The sequence below is a fragment of the Lontra canadensis genome, unplaced genomic scaffold (genome assembly GCF_010015895.1).
Source record: "Lontra canadensis isolate GAN:19392208 unplaced genomic scaffold, GSC_riverotter_1.0 scaffold73, whole genome shotgun sequence".
In the NCBI taxonomy this organism is placed as follows: domain Eukaryota; kingdom Metazoa; phylum Chordata; class Mammalia; order Carnivora; family Mustelidae; genus Lontra; species Lontra canadensis.
Genome location: NW_022631067.1, coordinates 10,719,908 through 10,735,535, shown reverse-complemented (window position 1 = coordinate 10,735,535; position 15,628 = coordinate 10,719,908). Strand labels below are relative to the sequence as shown.

Sequence of the window (15,628 nt, the reverse complement as noted above, 5' to 3'; positions counted from 1 at the left end):
TTGTGGCCATGGAATGCAGCGTTATTATTCTTGATCATTTTACAGACCACCCACTGTTAAAGTTATGATCAAGGATTGCTTAATGATTCTTTGACCACTAACATTGTTTTAACTCAGTATTTCACTCTTAAATAGGTAATGACACCATTAAAAACCAGCTTTTCTGAGTGTCTCCTAATACGGTTTCAAGATGCTTATGATCCTTGATAACCAAAGATGCTGTGAGTGATGTTTACATAAATTTACCCTAAAACTTGACGTGTAGTAGCAATGGTGGGTTAGTAGCATTTACACTTTTTTTGAGTAAAATATTCTAGTAAGTTAAATGTTTTAGCAGTAAGTAACATTTGTGATAATCAGCTGGCTGTTTTTGCTATAAAATACAGAAAAATGTAGTTTTACTGAAAATACTCTTTCCGATTGGCTGATGGTAATCCGAGTGGACAGGTCTGGGTAAGGGCTGTTGTTTGACTTGCTTTGTGAGTTGCTGTTTATGTGAATTCCCTTTTCCTGGATTTTGAGGGTTTCGTTTGTTTTTTGAAGTCATAACTTCAATGATAATCAGCTTTGCAAGTAATTTATAAGCTGCACAGATGAAATTTATGATCAGGTGGCAGCCTCTTGCGGCGTGTAGTTCAGCAAAGAAGCTGTTTTCTGTGTACTGTTAGTCTCATGAGTTGTGTGAAACTTCAGGACCTTTTCTCTCCCTGCCCAGAGAGTTTATAAAAATCTGGGAGACTACTTTGGATTTAATGGATAAATTAACTCTTCTCTAAAATTTAAGATATCGCTGTAAAATCTAACTGGTACCATTAGAAGCGTGTTTGTGCTGGTGGGATTGATATCAGTGTTTCAGAGTGATCGTCACTACTATAGTTGCCCGGGATTTGCAGAAGTAGAGCGCACGGCCTCTCAGGTTGGCATGTGTGACCAGCTTTATTCATAGTTTATTGTAGTTTATTTCTGCCGCGGAGCTTACGGACCCGTATACTGAATATACATGCCAAACCCGTCCTTTGTATTTTAAAACCAAACAAAACGACTTTCAAACTTAGGTGGAGCCAGAAGGGATCTTACCCAGTTGTGTCTGTGGGAGAGTGAGCTTCTAAGGAGAATCCAAAGTGTGACCATTTTTCGCTCGTATTTCGTGGGCCTGCTTCGCCTCTTTCCCACAACCTCCTAACACGTCACCTAAAAAGATACGGTTTGAAAAGTGCCGCTGCAGGAGCTGTGTGCCCCGAAGAAGTAATAGCTTTACTGTCACCTCCCCAGCGCTGCGCCAGCTGTATTTCACAGGTGTGGACATTACGGTTCCAAAGGACTCAGGGAGGCCCGGCTGCATTGTTAGTAAGAGAAGGGGCTGAGATGAAACCTCGGGATTTCAACTCAAAAGAGCCTATGCTCTTTGCACAAGGTCCCTCTTGGGGTAGGTTAGAACATATATGAAACAGATGTGGATCAAAATAAGACAATGGAAAAATAAATAGTTAGGTTCTGAAGGGTGGCAGCTCTACCTCACCACCATCTGTGGGAAAATGCAGTCTGGCTTCCAACAGGATGTTGGGATGAACTCCCCAGCTCCGCCGGAAACAGAGGCTTGTTGCATAGCTAAAAAGGGTCTCCAGGTTTATTGGCAAGAGTTACCTCCTCCAGGCTACTGAGTTGTGAAAAATACTAAGCATGTAATACAGGTTAAGCAGAGGGGAGATGACTGAGGTTTGTACTATGATCAGTGCCTGTAGTTAGGGAACAGTTTAGGAGAGAGATGATGGCCCTGAAAAATCTGTTAGTTTGTGGAGCAGAAGGAATCCAGGGTTACCATGAAGGGCTTTCAGTTCTGGGGCTGGGGGAGGGGCAATGAGTGTTGGTCTAGGGTTGGGACTAATCAAAGTAATAAAAGTTACCATTCATATGCACTGCTTAATGTGGTCCTCAGCACATCAGTCTGATGCAGATGCCGTCGTAAGTCTGGTTTGATATATAAGGAGACTGAGCCATTGGTTGGCTCAAGGTCAGGACTAATTAATGGCAGGGCTGGGTTCTTTATCTGCTGCCTCAAGTCACGGGAGCCTGAGTGTGTGACCGCTGTGTTAGTTCTCTTGCTTGTTTTGGCCTGATCTGTGAAGTACTTTAAGGGTTTGGAGCAACCAGATACACAAGTCAGCGTAATCCGAAATAAAACTGGATACAAAGAGTGGGGCCTTAATTAAACAGGAAACTTGACTGGTAGGTAGGTTGGTTAAGATTTAACCCAATGTGAAGTAGAAAAGCATGGAACAATCCAGAGCAGGAGAGTTACATAATTATTTTGATAGGAAAGATTTAAGAAAGCAGTGTGGCCGGTAATACTAGCGGTCAGGTTTTCTGTTGTGACAGTACCCCTGAAAAGGTCGGGTGTTATCCCCGTCTGCAGGTAAACAGAGGGAAGGCTAGTGAGGTCATCTGTAGAGTTCAAGAACATCCGGGTAGTAAGCCAGGAGCTTGGGGTCCATGCTGCTCTGGAGCGCACTCTGTCCCTTGGGTGACCCGGGCTCCCCTGGCAGTGCTCGGCCATAACAGGTGCTCCTCACATTCTACCCTGCGGACCCCTACCCCCCACCCTCCCCAGCCTGCACTGGGTCCTGGGGATGCAAAAATAAGGTCTGATCTTGGTCTTTTAGGAGCTCACAGGCCAGTGAGGGAGACCCACTTAGACAGATGCAAGGTGGAAGAGAGTCCAGCGCAGAGGTGGGGTTGACATAGAGGAGCGCTCTGCCCCACCACACTTTCCTCTCTCCTCGCCTCACTTCTGCCTCCGCCTCCTGGACGCTTCCCTGTTGTCCTTTCAAACCCTCCCGTGAGAAGCTCTATCCTCTGAACGCGTCCTCTTTAAACCGACAAAAAGGAATCCTCCATGTCTCTGCCTTGTGTATTAGTGGTGATTCACTGATGCATTTTTAAACTTTTCTGGAGTTTTAAAACATTTCTTCATCTTCAGAAAATAAACAGTGGGCCGAATACAAATGTTCGCCTAAATTACCCATCCTCCTCCGTTAGACATTGTGTCTAGAGATGATTTGATTATAATCATAGTTTATGTGACTGATTTTTTTTAATAGAATACACAGAGAATCATTTTGGACTTTGGGGGAGGGGGTTTTAAAACATAACCAACATTTTTTCAGAGTTATGACTTGAAACAGAATCTGGATACTACCTATTTAGTTCTTCAGAAATATTATTTTACATCTATAAATAATGAAAACACTCAGTATTTAAATTGGGTTAATTCAAAAATCGTTAAAATTTTGTTACTTTAAAAAATTGTGGGAAATGTTTACATTCTAAAAATGTTTTTGTCTCTGGCTGTCTGACCCAGTTTTTCTGGACCACATAATGTGCCTCATTGTCAGGAAAGACCTTTGTGTTAAGACTAGCATCACTGAAGTTGTATTCTTACCCAAACAAACAAAAAACCAAAACAAAATGAAAGGATACAAGGAGACTTTTGGAGGTGATGGATATGTCTATTACTTTAATTATGGTGATGGAAACACAAGTGAATAACTATATCCGAACTCACTAAATTGTATGTTAATTATATGCAGTTTTTTGGATAACAAGTATAACACAATAAACCTGGAAAAATAAGAGACGAATATTGTAAATTTTTAAAACCGCCTGGAACAGTAACCAAATATTGAAAAGAAATTAATATTGTAGAAAGTTCATTTTTGGAAGACTGTCACAATTAGGCAAAACAAAATCGAAGAAGAGATGATGATACTTGGAGTAGATGGAGGGACCACAGTTATCCCAGAATGATTGCTTTTCTCCTCAGAATGTCTGCATGTGTTTTATTTTCAGTTACTCCAGTTCAAACCTGAAAGGTTTTTTTCCAAGGATAAAATCTTTTAAAATAATGTTCTGAATTATGGTCTTTGGCTGTTTCACCCTGCACACTTAATGTCAAAGGAAACTCAGCTTACTAGGAGAATACTATAAAATGATTAACTCTTTCTTTTTTCCTACTTCAGAGTGCCTATTATTAAACCACAAGTGGCTAACTGGGAGCTCTCAGTAAAATTGCATGATGAAGTTCATACTGTCGTAGCATCAAACAGTGGGCCAACGTTCTCTGTGAGTTTTATTTCTTTATTATTATTTTTTTTTTGGCAGTCTTGAAATTATCTGTGAATATTTAAAGCAATTTTTTAACCTATTTAGCGGCTATCATCTTTTGAATCTGTAACATAGCTATGTGTTTGTCTCATCCTCTTTAGGAAGCTGAATGCCAGTGGCAGTTTTTGTTGTCTCACGTTAATTAGGAAATACACGTTCTGAGATTTAGGCACATTCTAAAACCACTTCCTGACACCTGATTCATTTTCCTTTTGTTATTGAGAAGTAATACTTCTGTTTTTGTGACAGAGAAGAGCATTTTTAAGTATAATTCCAAACATATGATAGCTGTGGTAGGTAATCATTCTTTTAAAACAAGTAATCTGAAGCCTATCTAGCATTTCTTGAGACATCATGTTGTGTGAGACATTCTTGAGGCTAAATTTACCTTGTGGTGACATTCCTTTTATTTCAAAGGAACTTGAACTTAAACCCCTTGGATGGTATCCATGATAGAACTGCTTTAGTTTAATTCTGGTCCGTACTGAACAACGTTACATTAAGATTTAGTATTTATACTGTGGTATGAATGATATGTTTAAATACTGTGATTTGAGATTGCCAGAAAAATACCGTGAAAGGTTAGCTCGCGTCCTTTTTTTTTTGCTTTCAGCATGAACCCACAGAAGCTGCTATGTAGTTAGTACAGTGAATATTTTATTAATCTACATTTCTCTTCTTGTGGCTAAGTTGTGATGAAATGTTATTTTGTTGTGTGGGAAAATCAAAAGATTTCAACAGGATATGAAAATTAATATAATTTCACAGAAATAAAACCTGGTGAGGCTGAGGTATATGGTGGCAGTTTTGTTTGTTTTTATGTAAACTCTACCCCCAAAGTGGGGCTCAGACTCTCCACCCTCAGGTGCAGAGTCCCATGCTCTACCAAATTCAGCCAGCCAGACACCCCCTGGTGGCATTTTCCTGATAGAAAATACCCCAAGTTAAGAGTTACAGAGAATTCGTTAATGCAGCATATCTTTATTATGTACCTACTGTGTGCTAGGTAAGTGCTAGACTGTTACACTGGAGAAGCTGACATTCTTATGTGGTCGTCAGTCACAGGCAAATGAGATTAACTCAGGAATTACGTGTAGTCTCCTTGGTTGTTTTTAAATTTTGTGATTCATTCGATAAGCCCAAATTCCTAAAGCATTTGTTCCTAAAAGGTATTTCAGTCCACTGTCTTGAAATGAAAATTATGGTGGTGGTAAACAATTATCTTACAGTGCGTTTTGGGACGGACTTATGGGATTCTTTACATTCCTCTTTTCTATATGATCATTTTAGAGAGTAGCTTCATAAGTAGAGATTTAAGTGTGCATCGGCTTGAGTAGCAAATTACATATACTGAAGTAAAGAGCATAAATATTATAGTGCAGCATTTTCCTTGGGGAAGGTTAACTTTTCAAAAATGTAGACTTAGCATAATTTTCAGTTCTGTACTGAGTCACCCTGAAGTGTTACTGTTCATCTGATCCTGCTGTATAGTGTTTTTCTAAGCAGTGCCTTGCCTTAGTAAGAAAACTGCTCGGATTACTTCTCAGAGCTGTTATTCTTTGTGCTTCTTTCCTAGTCCATGTTGAAAAACCAGAGACCATCAGCTCCAGTGGTGTCTTTGACTTTGCTGTAGAATTACCTCTTGTTTTACTTTTTAGCCCACGGGCACAGTAGGGCTGTTTAAAAAAAATATTCCCTTGAAAAGTTCCCTGGAAAATATCCACCTTGATATATAGTATCAATAACTACTACCCCTGTTTATTGGTTTTGCTACTCTCAGAAGCAGCAAACCTAACAAGAAGCAAGTACTCCTGACGGTGTGTACTTTTCTCCTAAGCACGTTGGACTGAGCTTCCCTTGACATCAGTCTTAGCGAAAAGAGTCAAGGTGAATAGTGTAGCCGAAGTAAAGGCTCATTGGTATGAAGTCTGTGATCGTGTGGAACCTCTGCTTTTTGGGTCTCAGGGGAAGAGCTGTGACTATTGGTTTTCTAGAACACCCACTGCCACATCAAGAAAAAGTTGAATTGTCCTAGAGATGACTGTCTAGGTTAATGATCCCATAAGTAGTACTGGTAAGGTTTTATGCCTGTAGTAATGCTTTGGCTATCCCACATTTTCAGAATGATTTTAATTACAAAAATTTAAATTATAAGATGTTTCTTTCAAATGAGGAAAGTACAGCAAATGTACAAATGTTCTATATGGTCTCTAATGAAAGAAAAAAATTCATAGTTACAGCGAAATCCCTTTTTTATGCAATCCCATTTTGCCCTTTTCCTCTCCAGAGGGGACAGCTATCCTACAGATGCTGTGTGTCCTCCTTGTACTCCTTGTTACACTTTCAGTGTGCATGTGTGTATTCTAAGAATAGTAAAAAAGTTGTAAAACTGTAAGTACTTAATGATACACTTGTAAAATTTTGAAATTCACAAAGCAAGAACAATTCCACTTACAGCAGCATCAAGAAAAATAAGACACTTAGGAATAAACTTAACCGTGGAGGAGAAAGACTTGTACATGAGCTACTACGCAATGTTGCTGAAAGAAACTGAAGAAGACACAAACATACGGAAAGTCCTCTTGTGTCCCTAGGTTGGAAGTCTTAATGTTGTTGTGATGTCAGTACTACCCAAAGCAGTTTATAGATTCAGTACGATCCCTATCAAAATCCCAACTGAAGGTTTACAGAGATAAAGAGATCATCTTTATCTTAAGAGAGGGACCCCAAATAGCCAGCACAGTTTTGAAAAAGAACAAAGTTGGAAAGCTCACACTTCTTGATTTTTAAAACTTAATACAAAACTATAGTAGTCAAAATGGTGTGGTACTGTCATAATACAGACACATAGACTGTTGGAATGGAACTGGGAGCCCAGAAATAAACCCTTGGATATATGGTCAAATGATTTTTGGTAGGAGTGCTGAGGCAACTCAATAGGGGAGAGGATAGTCTTTTCAATAAGTAGTAGTCAGTGGGGCGCCTGGGTGGTTCTGTTGTTAAGGGTCTGCCCTCGGCTTGGGTTGTGATCCCAGGGTCCTGGGATTGAACCCCTGCCTTGGACTCTGAAGGAAGCCTGCTTCTCCCTCTCCCGCTTGCCCTGCTTGTGTTCCCTCTCTCACTGTGTCTCTCTCTGTCAAATAAATAAGTAAAATCTTTAATAAACATATAAATAAATAGTAGTGGCGACAGTGTATATGTACATGCAAAAGAAAAAACTTAGATTCTTGCCTTACACTGTGTACAAGATTAACTCAAGATCTATCAAAGACCTAAATGTAAGAAGAAAACCTGGAAAAGTCTCATGACATTGGATTTGATGATAATTTCTTGCACGTGATGTTAAAAACCCAGGCAAGAAAAGAAACATAAGTTAGATTATATCAGAATTTAAAACTGGTGCATTGGGGCACCTGGGTGGCTCACCCAGTTAAGCTTCTGCCTTCAGCTCAGGTCATGAGCTTAGGGTTCTGGGATTGAGTCCCGCATCTGGCTCCCTGTTCCGCGGGGAGCCTGCTTCTCCCTCTCTCTCTGATGCTGTTCCCCCTGCTTGTGCTGTCTCTCTCTTTCTCAAATAAATAAATAAATAAATAAATCTTCAAAAAAGTAAAAAATAAACTGGTGCATCAGAGGTCCACAGCCAGCAACAGAGTGAAAAGGCAGTCCACAGATTGGGAGGAAATATTTGCATATATCTGACAAGGAGTTGTTATTCAGAATATACGGAGAACTCCAGTAATGAAACAGCAATAAAACCAAAAAACCAACCTGATTTTTAAAATGGGCAAAGAACTCTAATAAACATTTTTCTGCAAAGAAGGTACAGAGATGGCCGGTAAACACATGAAAATATGCTCAGCATCACTAATCATTAGGGAAATGCAAATCAGAACCAGGATTTGCAAATCTGATTGCAAACCAAATGCAAATCAGGACCACCAATTCAGAGTTCTTAAGATGGCTATGATAAAAAACAACACAAAATATAGTAAGTGTTGGTGAGGCTATGGAGACCTTGGGATCCCCATGCAGCTGTTGGTTGCAGTGTTAAATGGTGCTGCTGCTGGAAAAACAGTTTGGTGGTTCCTCAAAAATGAAAAGTAGAATTCCCGTATGAGCCAGCTGTACCACTGCTGGGTATTTACCCCAAAAGAATCCGAATCAGGGTCTTGAGGAGACATTTGCACACCCATGTTCAGCCGCATTGTTCCAATAGCTAAGAAGTAGAAGCAGCCCAAACGTCCAATGATGGAGAAGTAATAAACAAAATGTGGTGTTTACAGATCACAGAATATTACTCAGCTTTAAAAAGAAGAAATTCTCATACATGCTGCAAAATGAACGAACCTTGAGGACATTGTGCTCAGTGAGATAAGCCAGACACAAAAGGAGGGATACTGACTGATTCCAAATCCTACAGTATGCAGGGTGATTAAACTCATAGACAGAAAATGGAATGGTGATTGCCAGGGGCTGGGAGGAGTGGGGTGGGCAATGGGGAGTTCTTGTTTAAAGGACATAGAGTTTCAGTTTTGCAAGATGAAAGGATGGAGACGGCCAGTGGTGACTGATGCATAGCAAGGTGCATGTATTTCATACCACTGAACTGTACTTAGAAATGGGTAAGCTATTAAATTTTATGTTATATAAAAATTTTTAAAAAGACACAAACCAACACAGATTAGTATTTTTGATAAAATTTATAAACAGGAAGGATGAAACTGGAAACGAAGGAAGCATGGTAGAGGAAAAAGTGACGTGAAGGAGGGGTAGGTGGAGTGAAATTTTATGTTTTAGGTCTTTGGTTCTGAATATAAGGGTCAGAATGTATAGAAGAATTAAGTATAAAATCTCAACACGAAGTTGAAATATTATTTTGTTTTTTTGTTTTTGTTTTTTTAAGATTTTTATTTATTTATTTGACAGAGATCACAAGTAGGCAGAGAGGCAGGCAGAGAGAGAGGAAGAAGCAGGCTCCCTGCTGAGCAGAGAGCCCAACGCGAGGCTTGATCCCAGGACCCTGAGATCATGACCTGAGCCTAAGGCAGAGGCTTTAACCCACTGAGCCACCCAGGCGCCCCAATATTATTTTGCATAATAAGATGATAAACGTCAAAATACCAAAAACAAACTGAGTTTTACTTATGTTTATTTCACGATTCTCTTCTGGATTCCCAAGATATCATCTCTTCTCTTTTACTCTGCATAATGTGAAGCTGGTCAAAATAGTTCTTCTTTTTTTTTTTTTTTTTTTAAGATTTTATTTATTCGTCTGACAGACCGAGATCACAAGTAGGCAGAGAGGCAGGCAGAGAGAGAGAGGGGGAAACAGTCTCCCCGCTGAGCAGAAGCCCGATACGGGGCTTGATCCCAGGACCCTGGGATCATGACCTGAGCTGAAGGCAGAGGCTTTAACCCACTGAGCCACCCAGGCGCCCCAAAATAGTTCTTGATAGATGAAAAGGTTAATGCATTTGTTATCTTAAAGATGGTGGCATAAATTCACATTGAAGACAATTCACTTGGAAGAAAAATGTCAGAGCACTTCTGAAGTGAAGAAAATTTACTCAAGAATTCAGGCTTCCTAAAGACGAAAAAATGAGCACTGTACGTGCACTTAAAATTTTTTTTTTTTTGCCTGATACTTATGTTAACTACAAATAAGCAAAAATAATAAAGAACAGTTATAAATGATCCTTGATAGTGATTTAGATATCCTTTGTTACAGTGAGCCACTGATCGAAATATTTCTAAAGATCCTGTGAACTACTTAAGAATAACCAGAACTTAAAAAAAAAATAAAAATAAAAAATAACCAGAACTAATGAATTTCGGCATAGCAATGTAACTTTTGTTAATAGTTGAAAAGAAAAATGTAAATGATCAAAAGTAACATTTAGCATGGTCAAGGAAGATGAAAGTTGTTTTCATTAAACTGAAAAGTTTTTGCTTTTTTTTTTTATTTTCCTAAATGAGATTTTTATTATTTTTTTTGCTTCTTATGGAAAAGTCAAAACTTTCCTTTTGATAGCCATAAAATTTTACTGCATTTTTGAATTACAATCAGAATCTTTTCATTCTTCCAGTTGAAGTTATATATTGATAAAACTTATATTAAAAGTTAAATGGCAGAGATACACTCAAACAGCAGTTTTGTGCAGCAAAGCAACTATAACTGGTGAAAATTAGAAAAATCTGTATTGTAGGTGACACGTTGTTGTATGTAGAAAATCCTGAGAAATCCATTAAGGAAATATTACAGATAATAAGCAAGTTTAGGAAGGGTCTGGGATACAAAATAAATGCATAAAATCAGTTGCATTTCAAGTTACTTGCAATTGAACAATCCAAAAATAAAATTTTGAAAACAGTTCCATTTACAAGAGTATCAAAAGAATGAAGAACAAAAGAAGTACAAATTTATACTGTGAAAACCACAAACTATTGAAAAAGAAGTGAATGGAAATCCAAATACAAACAGAAAGCATCTCATATTCCTGAATTGAAAGACTTATTGTTAAGATGTCAGTATTTCCTAAATTGGTGTATACATACAATGCTGTTCCTTCCAGAATCCAAACTTTTTTTTCCAGAAAGTGCCATGCTGACACTAAAATTCATATGGAAACTTACAGGACCCTGACAGTAAAAGCAATCTTTAAGAATAAAGTTGGAGAACTCTATTTCCCTCTTCAAAACCTACCACAAAATTGTCTCATAGACAGTCTAGTACTTGTGTAGAGATACAGAAGTGAGAATCCAGAACTAAATCCCTGCATGTGTGTTCAAGTGATTCTTGACAAAATTACAGGAGTAATTCAATGAAGGAAAGAATAATCTTGGAATAATCTTGTCAGCAAATGGTGTTGGAACAAGTGGGTATCTAGATGTAAAAGAATAAAGTTGATCCCTATCTCATATTGAGTTAATACACCAAAATTAACCGAAAGGGGATAAAAGATCTAAATGTAAGAGATAAAACAATAAAACTCTTAGAAGAAACATAAGGATACATATTCATGACCTTGCACACGGCTGTAGTTTCTTAGATAGGACAAAAGCACAAGCCACAAAAGAAAAAATAGATAAGTTGGTCTTTGTCAAAATTAAAAACTGTGCTTCAAAGGATACTAACAAGAAATTGAAAAGACAGACCAGAGAATGAGAAAACATATTTGCAAATCATATATTCAGTAAAACACTTGTATATAGAATATGTAAAACTGGGGTGCCTGGGTGGCTCAGTTGGTTAAGTGTCTGATCCTTGATTTTGGCTCTGGTCATGATCTCAGGGTCATGAGATCGAACCCCATGTTAGGCTCCATGCTAGGTGCAGAGCCTGCTTAAGATTTTCTGTCTTCTTCTCCCTCTGTCGCCTTCCACTCTGCTCACACACACACTCTCTGCCCCTCTCTCTCTAAAAAACAAAACATAAAGAAAACGTAAATCTTAATAATAAAAAACCCCACAATATAAAAATGGCATTTTTTATCTGAATAGTCATTTCTCAAAAGAGTATTTACAGTTGTCAGTAAGCAAACACAAAGATGCTCAATATTGTTACTCATCAGGGAAATGCAGATCCAAACTACGCGGAGAGAGCCTCACAGCATTAGAATGATTGTGGTCAAATAGATAATAACAAGGGAATTAGGAGATGCACAGAAATTGGAGCCCTGGCACACTGGTGGTAGAAATGTAAAATGGTGCTGAGCCTTTGGAAAACAGCTTGGCCTTTCCTTAAAAGTTTAAACATCGGGGCGCCTGGGTTGCTCAGTGGGTTAAGGCCTCTGCCTTTGGCTCAGGTCATGATCCCAGGGTCCTGGGATCGACACCCGCATCTAGCCCCGCATCGGGCTCTCTGCTCGGCGGGGAGCCTGCTTCCTCCTCTCTCTCTCTGCCTGCCTCTCTGCCTACTTGTGATCTCTGTCTGTCAGACAAATAAATAAAATCTTTAAAAGTCTTAAAAAAAAAAGAACTATTTTGAGCCAAAGGCAGATGCTTAATGACTGAGCCTCCCAGGGACCCCAGTTTTGGGGGGGTTTTTTGAGAGTGAGAGAGAGGCACAGTGGAAGTGGGAAGTGGCAGAGGGAGAAGTAGAGAGAGAATCTTAAGTAGGCTCCGCTCCCAGCGCAGAGCCCATGGGGCGCTGAGAGGCTCTGTCTCACAACTGTGAGATCATGACCTGAGTCAAAATCTAGAGTTGGGGGGCGCCTGGGTGGCTCAGTGGATTAAAGCCTCTGCCTTCGGCTCAGGTCATGATCTTAGGCTCCTGGGATCAAGCCCCGCATCCGGCTCTCCACTCAGTGGGGAGCCTGCTTCCCTTTCTCTCTCTCTCTCTGCCTGCCTCTCTGCCTACTTGTGATCTCTGTCAAATAAATAAAATCTTTTAAAAAAAGAAACAAGAGAAGAATGTGTTTAAAAAAAAGAATCTAGAGTTGGATGCTTAACTGATTGAGACACAAGGGTGCCCCTGACTCAGTTCTTTCTTAAGTATTTAATCATGAATATTTAAACAAGTATTTTTAGACTTAGTTATATCCTTGTTACTATGGTGGATATGTTTTACCTCCTAAATATTTCAAATAATAAACTTTCCAATAATAGTTGCTGAGCTCTGAGCAACTCGAAGGTGAATTAAATGGGAATAGATATCCCTTTACCCTTTATACAAAATAATTTGATAACACCCCTCAAAGACCTTTAAAAATATTCATATTCTGTGGTCTACTGATTCCGCATCTAGAAATCTATCCCAGGGAAGCAATGAAAAATTGCTAGTGTGAACATGATATTATGTTGGAAAAAAGATGACTTAAAGGTAGCTTGCTTTGGAGATATCCATGTCCACAATCTCTAGTTGTTATGATAAAGGGAGACTTGGAAGTAATTAAAATGCTGTGATAAATGCTATACTAGAGGTTCCTTCAACCAGTTAAATCTCAGAGAAAGATTAAAACAAAAAAAGCTCTCAACCAGCTGGGGGGAAAGGAAGGGTCTCGGTGAAGGTGAAGGAGTTCTCCTTGGCGGAGATGACGAATGAGTAATAGCTTAGAACGTGATTATTATGGAAGTCACGATTTGCCTTGGAAATGGTGCTATAAATAGTCATGGTAGCAAGCTAAGTTTACTGAAAAAAATCAGAGACATCTTCTAGAGGTAACTTTGGTTCTTACTGTAGAAGTGTGTGCTTCCTTAATTTTTTGTTTTCCACACACGGAGTGAGGACGGGGTTCCCTGGTCTTGTTCCAGTTGCAGTGTTGTTTTTGATACCGAGTTTAGCCTCTTTGGAGGTATTTTCGTGAAGGAGCTGATTACTTTGGTCTGTAGTGAAGTGTGGCCTGTCCCGGGCGCTGTGGTAAGCGCCATGTACACCTTCTCTCTAAATGAGGCAGCAGGAAGACTGAAGGTGGGTGTTACCAGCCTGGCGTGGAGAGGGAGGCTCTGTCACAGAGCCTGTGAGCGTAGAATCTAAGAGAAAACCAAGGTCGGTGTGGTCCAAAGCCCATGCACTGGTACCTTTTAGTAACACAGAGTCGTTTTGCTAGACAAAATTCTGGGAAATAGTAGCACTGTCGTGGAAAATTACAAGGAATAGTGCACTTATTTCTAACCAGAATAATTCTGTCACAGGATACAAGGGTTTTCTTTGTGATGTGCTGAAAGTTAAAGCTACGGTTATACTGTTTAAGGAAGGTAGGACAAGAACACAAATAAAGCACAAAAATGTGCACAATATTATATGTACACGTACCCTGTGGTGAAAAGTACACAGTCAGGAATGCTTGGTTAGTAGAAGCTGTTAGGAAGCATTTTTAGTAGCTTATTACCTCTTGTAGATGTAAACATGTTTTTTGAATTGGCATTAAAATTCAAAATGTTGAATTTTAGCAGTGATTTTAGTTTTATCCAAGTTAGTAATAATATTCAAGAGCAATACAGGATTTAAGATAAATAAGATTTTGGATCTGAAAGAGTTTTCATTTTGGTTTCTTAACAATGTTTGGTTTGGTTGATGTAAAATTGTCTCATCTTCAGATGCCTGTGGTGGAGGGAGGGAAATGTTTTGTAGGATTCATATCATTGAAATTACCACCCTATAGTTTTCTTTCCAAACAGAGAAAATGGTGATGAACATAAGAATAAAAAATAATAATTACATATGGATGTATAATAAGAAATAATTACATACACATTGCCTGAGAATTTCTTACTCTACTATAGCTTACCCTTTTCCATTTGTTCTGCCGCCATGTATTTTGTTCTAGACGTCTTGACTAAGAAAACATCCCACCGGGGATGCCTGAGTGGCTCAGTCAGCTAAGTGTCTGCCTTTGGCTCAGGTCATAATCCTGGAGTCCTGGGATCGAGCACGGTGTCAGACTCCCTTGCTCACTGGGGAGTCTCCTTCTCTCTCTCTCTCTCTCTCTCTGTCAGTTGAATAAATAGAATCTTACAAAAAAGAAAGAAAAGATCCCACCAGTTTTTTTTTTTTTTTTTAAGATTTTGTTTTTAGGGGTGCCTGGGTGGCTCAATGGGTTAAGCCTCTGCCTTCGGCTCAGGTCATGATCTCAGGGTCCTGGGATCGAGCCCCGCCTAGGGCTCTCTGCTCAGCGGGGAACCTGCTTCCCCCTCTTTCTGCTTGCCTCTCTGCCTACTTGTGATCTCTGTCAAATAAATAAATAAAATTTTTAAAAAAGATTTTATTTTTAAGTAATCTCTACACTTACATGGAGGCTCAGACTTAATAACTCGACCTTTAAAACCCCGACATCAAGAGTCACATGCTCTAAGGACTGAGCCAGCCTGGCGCCACCCCCACCCCCCCACCATCAGAGGTATTTAGAGAGTACTTTTGCAAATATGGTTTTAAGTACATCTAGTAAAGTATTTTTATGGAAGATTTTCTTAAAAATTTAAGATTTAAATGAAGTTAGCATTTATCAACAAATAATTTTGTGCACAAAATCATATTTTCTTTATGTTTTCAATATGTATTTATACTTGAATTTTATATCATAGTCTCTGTTCCTTTTATCCCATTTTTGGAGTAGAAAGTAATGCCAAATCATCTAGTTACTGGAATTTCTATAGGGACATGGTAAGATCATGGTTCTTTTAAAGAAATAATTTTCAAATACTCTTCCTAGAATAAAATACAATATTATTCTTTCTTTCCTTTTGCCTGTATCTGTGGTCAATTTTTAGAGTAGACTCTTAATTTGAACATGAAAAAGACATCAGCAAACAAGGTCCCTTCACTTTTACATATGTGCCTACTGTAGGCTTTGTATTAAAAAATTATATATGGCTAAAGTGCACAGTAGACAGAAAACATTTTGGAAGTAGCATTTAAAAATGAATACCATAATACTCTTAGGTGCTTATAATAAAGGACTTTAATCCTAGTTAGAAAATTGATACATAGTACATGGTAAATGACAAAAATTGAGGTAAATTTTTGAAG

The 15,628-nt window shown here is 38.8% G+C and overlaps 1 protein-coding gene across 4 annotated transcripts in view; it reads left to right on the top strand.

Annotated features, from left to right (window-relative positions):
• PCCA (propionyl-CoA carboxylase subunit alpha) overlaps nucleotides 1-15,628 on the top strand; it is a 397,106-nt gene that overhangs the window by 251,179 nt on the left and 130,299 nt on the right. For all 4 annotated transcript variants that reach the window (XM_032881100.1, XM_032881099.1, XM_032881101.1 and 1 more), the window contains one exon: nucleotides 4,017-4,119. In XM_032881100.1, coding sequence (XP_032736991.1) covers nucleotides 4,017-4,119 — 103 coding nt within the window. The remainder of the gene's footprint in view (nucleotides 1-4,016; nucleotides 4,120-15,628) is intronic.